Here is a 10,079-nt window from a genome sequence, read left to right on the forward strand (position 1 = left end):
TAACACTGATCGAGTTTATTAACTTGACCATGCAATATATTTAATGTTGGTTTTGAATTGCTTTTCCACCCAATAATGTGTATTACCAGGTGCAGCACAGTAACATTGAATGCCGATTAATAGGGTGGTTAAACTTGGCCCTCCTAGAGCACTCCGGGACCCGGGTTCGACCAGGAAAGTATTTTACATCGACTGTTGTGGACATTGAATAATCATATAAAGGTATACTTTTAGCCATCAACACAGCTTTGGGGTGTGAAAAACAAATCTCTCATTAAACAATTCCTGATCTCAATTCGCGCAATCCATTCAATCAAAAAATACATGATACGAGCGATTAATCCCAAAATATCTAAATGTATGAATAGACATGAAGCTGTAAAATTGCTGAAAGTTTTTGGGATAAATGGGATGCAAAATTGTACATGAAATCAAGTAAAGAAGACCAAAGTCTCTTGGCTTCTTACACGGGAGACTTAGCAGTGCCCGGCAGGGATGGAATTTCAAATTTGATTGGCCAATTATAATTATAGTGTGGTTTGCCATTCAATATAATTAATTTGAAATTCCAACACTCAAATTTGATGGTTCTGTTTTGAAATTCCAACCTGGTGCCAGGCTACTTTGGAGAGGTTGTTCCTACCTCTAACCTTCCTGCCTTCTGAAATTTACGAATTGTGGGATGAGTTAATCGACATCGTCAGCTGCTGGGGGCAAATTTAGATCCAGCGACAAGGGCGCTGGCCGCCGTGAAGATGTACAGGTCATTGCAGCCGCCTGCAGCTGCGAATTTCGAGATGATTCAAAGGCTTGAGTGCCAAACAAAAGCTTTTGCTTTTTAGTAGGGTTTGCCTGATTCTCCACCGTCAGATGTTCCGAGGCGCCCCGCTGGATAACGCAACTGGAAGCTCGATCGTTGTCGAGAATAGAAGCGCAGGGCTCTTGTCTGGAATAAAAAATGGGCCACTCTTGTCGCTGAATATTGACGGCGCGTGTGCCGCCATGGCTAAACATTACAGCAATGCTAGTGTTATCGTCTTGGAGAGCGAAATTGGTTTTAGCCTTGGGGCCGCGGAGATTTCTTGCAGCATTGTCGTAGGCGCGTGCGGCATCTTCGGCTGTGTCAAAAGTGCCCAACCAGAGTCTGGATTTCTTCCAGGGGTCTCTGATTTCCGCAGCGAATCTCCCCCACGGCCTCTTCCTCACGCCTCTGAAATGCGTTCCCTTCACAGCATAGGACGCCGTTTTCTCGCAGTCGCCCTCTCCTATCTCCATCTTTATCCCTACTCTCGCCATCGGCATGGCGTCCACGGCCATGCCTCTGTTTCTCTGCACAAACAAACAGATTCCGCGCTTCACACGATCGAGTCTCGCCGACGGTACGCAGACACTCTAAACACAAGGGCGCCCAGGCGAGAAGTGATGCAGCTTTACCTTCAACATCTCGGCTGTATTTATTGCGTTTCTTCAATGTTTCCTATGCTATAGGGTATAGGATGCCTTGACAGTGACCGTGAGAGCGGAGGATTCTGACATTTGCTTTCACCGTAAACCCGTGTCATAATTTCTCCGGCAAACACACTTTCCGGTTAACGGTTTGCGGAAATGGGTTGGATGATGCGGATGCCACATGATCCCCATGGGCATGATGGCCAATAAATAATGTTTGCAGTCATACAGTACTTAATCCAGTGTGGCGAAATTAATGTTGAAAACCCATTTGTAGTGAATTCAAATTTGAATTTCAAAGGACGCTATTTTATTTATTCTAATATCGGGTGCTTTTAATTAATTAAACTTTTATTGCAGTCCTTTTCTTTTTTTTTCCTGGCTATGGATGTTTATATTCCAGAAGATTATGTTAGAAGGCCCTGCAAGCCAAATATAAGGATGTGAAGGTTACTATTATTATCTATGTGGTAGCTACTACTATTATTATTTTATCATAGCAATACGTTTAGGGAACTAGCTGGCCTGGCGTTCACACCAAATATGAACAATTAATTCTTTTTACATGAAATGGTTTTTTTTTAATTATATCTGTTTAATTTGTTTTTTTCTCTAATAAAATTAAAATTAATTAATTAAATTATAATAAAATATTTTCTATCATTATATAACAATTTAATAAATATTTTTATTTAAACAAGCATTTTTATTTGCATAAATATCTATATAGTTATATAAATATTTCATATAAATTGAAAGAAATATTTTATATATACACTCTACAACGAAGCATAAAAACTTATAATTTGATTTTTTCTATTAATAAATAGTTATAAAGAACCATAAAAACTTATAAATTGTTTTTTTTATTAATAGATAGTTATAAAAAATAAATATTTTATTAATACAATATATATTAATACTTTATTTCATATAAATATGTTATATAGATTGAGAGATACTTTATATATATATTCCACTACAAATCATGAAAACCTTTAAATTGAATTTTTTATTAATAGATAGTTATAAAGAAATAGATATCTTATTAATAAATATATTAATAATTGATTTCTTTTATTTATATAATAACGATTACTTAATATTAATGAGTTATTTTCATTAATATTTATTAAAAATTAATTTATATATAAATATTTTATTTTAATTATTAATTACATTCATCAATATTATATATAAAATTGTGTAAACTCTCATAATTTATTTTAATTTAAATTATTATTTATCAATTATAATTTTTAATTTATCATTGTAAACGATCGCCATGATCTTAAAATCTTACAAATTGCAAATCTATATGGGAGTCTACAGCTCCTCTGTAGGAAACAAATAGATGGTAGCATCTGCATCTTACTTTCCCAATCCTTGTTATTTTAGATACAATATTAACATACCATAAAGATAAGCTTTTACGAATATAAATCCAAATATCAAGGCCAACATCTCAAATATTTTTGTAAGTGCAATAAAGACTAGCATTTAAATTGCATTGAACAATCTATGAGTTATTAGACATTCATTTAAACTTGAAGTGGAAGTTCAAATGCTTGGAATTTATTTCCTTATAGCATTAGGTTTTTATTGCAACCATACAAAGGTTAAGAGGAAGGCATATAGATATTTATTTCACTTCAAAAATCAAGTACTAATCAAATATAAAATAGGTAAGAAGACCATAGAAACACCTAGTGGAGTTATTGGAACCTTGTTGAAATACAAGTACTCTAGTTACATTGCAAAGGTCTCACAAACATCAACTTATATTAATTTTCATGGCTTGAGTTTTGGCTATAAAGGAAATTCAAAACTAAGCTTAGAAATTTGGTGTTTAATAAATTGAGAAGATAGTTTTTTTTTGTTAAGCTTGGTAGATCCTTCTTGTTCATTATAAAATAAGTAAGCAAGTTACACACATATATCCTAGTTAGGTGGTCTCAACTTGCCCAGCGGGAAACCACGTTTGTTGACCACCTAACCACAATTTAAGTTGTCTAAAATATTTATTCTATCTATCCAAGCTATATAAACTTGATAGTCATGTCCACAACCATATTCTAGTTGTCTATACATATATATGACTGTAAACTGTAAATTAAAAGCTATCCGCATGAAAACAAATAAAAAAAAGGACTCAGAGTCAACGTTCTATTCCTCCTGTTCGGCGGAAGTCGAAGCCACCGAGGTCGGATCTTTCGCTCTGGAGCCTGGAATCTCAGTCGGCACAAACATGCATGGGAAATGTTTCTCTATATGATCCAGGTGGCCATCCTACTTCTATAATTGAAATTGCAGTTTTTGAAAGTCCTATTTATAATTTGGAAAGTCCTAGACAACAATCATCCATATTTTCTCCATGGCCTTGCCGAGAAGGCATTTCATGAGCTAATACAGATAAATGGACTATTTGTATTGTGCCTCTTGACCTTTGGTGTGTCCCGAGTCCGAAATCAGGATCTTCCAATCCTCTATGTCTGTTGGCTCCACACTCGCTTGACGATTTATATTTTCCTCCCATTCGGCTATGAGCTGTTTGATTTCCCCTATGGTGCTCCCTGCATACGCAACCGCCGCTTCCTGGATTAGGTTGGCCACGAGCTTCCTGCCCCAACGTTTGCCCGTGGTGCTCGGCTCAACCTCGGCCTCGCTCCCTCGCAGTCTCTTCCTACGGCCCTTGGTAATCGTTGCTTGAACCATAGCCACAATACCCCTGTACCTTCCAGGCACCTTCAAACATTGGTCTGAAACAAATCTCTGTGCTTTTCTTGGATAAGGAAAGTTACCTCCCGACTGACCTGTTGTGGGAGCAAGAAACCATATTTTCTAAAATGTTAATTTCTGAATTGCCTTCATCCCACGGTTCTGACAATGCAACAAATCTGTCACCCACAATTTATGTGCATAACCCCCGAGCGTAAGGGACCTCCACCCGAGACTCCCGAGATGCCCCTGCATGACCCCTGCCTTGCTCACGTTGTGACCGTGGTCTTGGAGGCGAGGTGCATGGCCACCCACCAAACTTGTAACCCAGAGGTCAAGCTTGAAGGAATCACGCCCCTCATCTCCGTTGCCCCTCGTTGACTGCCTCTGCCCCCATTCCCCTTGACTTAGCCTCTGCTTAGCATGACTCAGATCCTCCCCGCGACCTGACATCTGAACCCCAACACCCACAAGGCATTATGCCCCTAGTTTACACACCACTCGGCTTCCCAGTGACTAGCTTAAGCTAGCCCGGCCAACATTCTCTGTGTGCTAATCCCCCCCATTAAAGAAGACCCTGACTCTCGACAATCTTCCATCGCCTAATGCTCCTTAGGGGATTGGCATTAGAGCATTTTAGGAATTGAGGTGGTCCGACCGCAACAATAATTGCCACTTCCTTACCTTCAATTCCCGGGTTTGCCAGGCATACAATAAACAATAAATCACTCAGTAGACTCCCTCCCATCCCATCCCTATAATCCCCATGTGAGATAGCAGAATGTCAAACTTAAGAGACAACCAAGCAAACCCCCTGGAATTGGGATTATTCCCGCAGACCACCTCCTCTAGGCTAATTCCCCCGCCCCAGTTACTCGCCCACACAAACCTCGTGCCCCCATGAAAGCCCCAATTACTAGACCAAATGCAGGGAAGCATAATAGAATGTAGGCTGAGCCAGTCAACATACCCGATTATCTATGTTTGAAGACGTTGTATCTCATCTCTTTCCCAAAGTCATCGCTCCTCTTTCATCGTCATCACCTCGTGCTTACACCCTCCAAATTATTCTCTCTCTTTGCAGTCAGTAAACTTAATTGCATGCAAATGCCACCTTCCCTCCTCTTGCTTGCCTTAAGCACGCTGACGGCCACCACGCCATACATGTCAAACGTGTGGGAGGCAGTGGAACCACCCCTTCTTGTGCTTTTCATTATGACAAACTTAATGGCTTTGTCTGCCAGCTCACACCCTGATCGGGGGGAGAAGATAGTTTTTTAATTTACTCAAATGAATTAAATTACAATACAACTTACATTACAAAGGTCTCACAAACATCAACTTATATTAACTTTCATGGCTTGAGTTTTAGTTATAAAGGAAATTCAAAACTAAGATTAGGAGTTTGGTTTTTAATAAATCGAGAAGACATAAATTTACTCAAATGAATTAATTACAATACAAATTAATGTATCCAGTTGTAACAAGCTAATTTGGTTATTATAAGAATGAGTTTATGCTTTCATAGAAAAAATGTTATTTGGTAACATAATATAGTTGAAAGGAAGCCTAGACTTTAAGAAGCATTATTGTGAGTGGAAAATTTGTGTTTGTGCTCAGAACCACAAACTCAAATTATATTATGAATTATTTAGTTGAAGCAAATCATTCATATATAGTTATTATTGTGTGCACAAATAGATTCTTCTACGTACATTATGGAATGATTGAACCTATGACAAAATAAGAGAAGGAAGATAACTCCCATGGGTAGGACAATCATTGTAGAGGGTAACCTCGTTGATTTGTGATGACCTTAATTCAATATGAGTCACATATTGTCTATTAATATCTCAACAATATAATATATCTTCACCAAGTGGTTCATGGCTGAATCCCAACAAATATGGGTTGTTATTTCATAATGCCAAAGATTTCAAAGTTTCAAAGCATACATAATGTAACACACCCAATTGGAGGTCATTATCATCTTCTACTCATCGAGAGCTTTCTCATCTCATTATAAGCTCTAGGAACAATGTTATGGAACTCATAAGATGTACCATTTTATGCCACATCAACATTCATACAATTGACACATAGTAGTCTCACACCCATGTCTCATCATGATATTGCACCACATTCGCAAGCCAAACACCTTGGTTTTCTAGGTCATATCCAAATCTTGGTTTATATTTTATCCTTGCTGCAGTCATATCCAATTCTTCTATATTTTTAGGTTTTCGAATGTTAATGATTTCTTATCAGTTTGTTAAAAATATGTACTTCCATGTCATCTACCATGGAAATTGTAACTCGGTCCTCAACATCCACACTGTTGACCTAGATTGGATCATTATATTGTTTTTCATTCATGTCGATGCTTTTAGAGTGGAAAAAGTGGAGAAATCAGCTCACAAGACCATTTCTATCGGTAGGACCCAATTTGGCAAATCGACGGTTGAAAAGTTTCGAGAGAATTTTGAGGCATCAAATGACGTTAACCAAAAACCTTAAATTTATTATGAAAAATAAATAATTTTAAAAAGAATTATAAATTGTAACTAAAAAAAATGTAATTTATAAATGAATAATTTTATTCATTATCTACATTATGATTTGAAAATATAAATCGTTGTGTGGAGAAACTCTCTTCATCTCATTATGAGGAGATATGTAGGTGTTAGGTGTAACATAAAAAAATTATTAACATTTTTAACTGCCTACTCACTATGTTGAAATTATATATTATTGAATTTATATTAATATGTTGAATTTATAGAACATAAAGGACATTTTTTAATCCTTTTTCAATCATTTCTAAAATTGAAATGGAGATGGAGATTAATAGTTGCACCATTCCTAAAATTTAAATGGATATGGAGATTAATAGTTGCACAAATAGCATCGATCCATTGAATACAATGTGTTGGGCATATCTATGATCATGATAGGGCTCTACGCTCTTCTGTGGGGAAAATTGAAGGATATCAAGGCCTCAATGGATGAAAATTGTTTGGAAGCATTTCCCAGATGCGAGGAAATACTATCACAAAATGAAAATAAGGTAGACGGCATAGAAGTTGTGTCGAACAACCCCATGAATGAGAAGATTTAACCTCTTGAATTACACGCAATGAAACAATTTCTTGTCAAATAGAGAGTACAATTTGCTAATTTAGCATATGCATCCTTATCATTATTAACCACTCCTCTATAACACACAATATAAATACTTAATGGATTCTTGAATATTAACCTTTTGGCAATGTGTAATAGAAACAAATATTTTTTAAACCAATCGTGATGATTTATTAAATTTTAAGTCATAAAAATTCATAATGTAAAGTTTGTCATCATACTCTCAGCATTAATGCATACCTATTCATTTACATGGCTTCATCAGTTTGCATACAGCTGCAATTCCTCCTCAACAAGGGTATTAGTGTATACAAGATATGCGCATACCATCAACCATGTTCGGCCTTTACATGCGTGTCAGAATATAATAAAATGGGATCTCAAAATTTTAATACAGAATGGTGGACATAACTTACCAAACACACAACTCAATGACCCATAATAAATGAAATGTAGTACCAACAAACATTATTCACCACTGGAATCCTTAGGTTTCAACACTAATATGGGCATATGAAAGAAACCAAACTGCACTGACCCAACATGATGAGCAATATAAGCATTAGTTATGGTTCATAAATTGATATTTGGTAAATTTCATCACATTTTTTAAGAATATTTCATATATATATATATAGTAGACTCAATTATGATATACCACAAAATTACATATGGCCAAGACCAAGCATACATCATGAAAGAATCAAAAGAATCCTTCTTAACATGAAAATATCATTTCAATGTCCATGTCACAAAATGTAAAAATGATTACTTGGTACAACAATGAATTCTTACATAGTGGCCACTTCGTGTGAGGAAGCCCCACATATTAAGATCCACATAAGATCTTTACAAATATCATCACATGAACTGTAGATGATATGTCATCCATTTTAAAACATCGTACTTAACAAGTTACAGATTGAAAAATGAGAAGAATTTGGTATGATTTCATTGCATTATTGACTTATCTGTCCCACCTGTAAAGAAAATATAGAATTGATCAATCTAAGTAATTTTTCCACTATCAACAAATCCTTCTCACTTTTCTAAGTTCCACCACTGCCTCACATTCATTTACATCTGAATTCAACCCAAGACAACACTGAAGACATTTGCTCCAACCATCCATAACCTCTAAATTCAAATGCCCAAAAAGTTGCATATGGGATAGATGTGGCTAGTCTCGAATTTGTCTAAATATTTTTCAGATATGCCTGTCACATATAACGATCCATTGAATTCATCATAAAAGAAATCTGCAAGATGAAAATCCACACTTTTACCACAACTCTTTTCCTGCTCTAATAATAATAATGGGTAGTATGTACTGTGATTTTAATTTTTATAGAGTTGGAAATATGTACAATTTGTAGTTTTCATCATTACCCTACTCCATTGAAGTTGAATGGAGTAGGGTAATGATGAAATTGTAAGTTTCATTCATGCATCTTAGAGGAACCTACCTATAACAATTAGACAACAGTTTGTTAAACAGTTCATTATAGAATTTTCTCAAAACATAATCAAACTAAAGGTTTCTTCAATTTAAGCTTAAGGACATCCTACAAATTTTAGGACAAATATTGTTGGCAACATCTGCTTTGATATCACAAATATCAAGAAGACTATTAAAATTATGTCTTCCAAACCTCAAACTTGATAATTGGTTGCTCTCGGGCTTGTCTAGTGTGAGTCATGGTGAAAAGTATTTGTTCACAGTGCAAATATAAATTAATGTTCAACCATAATTCAACAACAATGTGGTTGTGGTTATGAACTTTGAATTAAACTTGGACTCCACCGGTGGTAAAGGAAACATTAGGAAATATTTCTAGTATGTATCACGGGACGTAGAATAAGAACCATGTCCAACAGAAAAGGGGAAAAAATCCACAAAAAAACGATTTGAGGTTAAAATAGCATTCTCCTTGCTATGAAATAGATGTAGAACTTCAGACATTGGGATCTCACAAATGTTGTGCTCCCTCTTTCAAATGCTCATAACTCTAATGTTGTGCTCTCCTCCTTTATTCCCTAGTGGTTGAGCCAAGACTGGGCAGCCTTATACCACCCACGCTTGAGGTGCAAGTGGGGATTTTGACTAAAGTTAGAAGCAATTTTGGGAAGCCTCTTGGATTCCATGTTGTAAAGATTCTTCTTATACATTAGATACCTAAACATAGCCATGATTTTAATGGGGGAAATGCCAGCTTCGATCAGGAGGATAGGATAGGGAATATTTACCTTGATCTTGAGGTTGTAGGTTATGAATTGCTTTTGAATCATCTCAATATTTCTCCACGACTCTTTGCATATACTGCAACCCCAAACTTCACATCCATATAAGACAACACGGGTGACGAGAGTCTATAAAAGGAACATTTTTTAACTCCAAATATAAAGAGCGAGCAACTTATCATTGTTTTCAAGCTCATAATAAGCTTTCTAGCCTCCAATAATCATTTTCTCAATGCTATCATTTTAGTTGAGCTGATGAGGAATGTCAATACCTAAATATTTATAAGCATAAACCTGTTCTAAGTAATTGTTATCATAGAATAAATTACGATGGGTGATATTTCTGGATTTAATTATCATGACTTTAGTCTTGTTGGTATTAATTGTCATACCCATCTTGGAGCAGTAATCATGAAGGGTCTTAAGCTACTTGTCTAGGTCATCATGGCTTCAGAAAGAAGAACGACATCATTTTCATAAAGGAGAAAAGTATTGATTATACCAACAAGCTTGGTTCCCTTACAACCTTC

At 36.0% G+C, this 10,079-nt stretch overlaps 1 protein-coding gene across 1 annotated transcript; it reads right to left on the bottom strand.

The window, feature by feature from the left end:
- Positions 1-395: 395 nt before the first annotated feature.
- Positions 396-1,458, bottom strand: LOC149229957 (uncharacterized). The gene has a single exon (XM_089375961.1). The coding sequence runs from the start codon at positions 1,315-1,317 to the stop codon at positions 688-690; it is 630 nt and encodes a 209-aa protein (XP_089232087.1). The 5' UTR covers positions 1,318-1,458; the 3' UTR covers positions 396-687.
- Positions 1,459-10,079: the final 8,621 nt, after the last annotated feature.

Source organism: Pinus tabuliformis, chromosome J (genome assembly GCF_031772625.1).
Source record: "Pinus tabuliformis cultivar Carrire ecotype Pingquan chromosome J, CPIR1, whole genome shotgun sequence".
NCBI lineage: Eukaryota > Viridiplantae > Streptophyta > Pinopsida > Pinales > Pinaceae > Pinus > Pinus tabuliformis.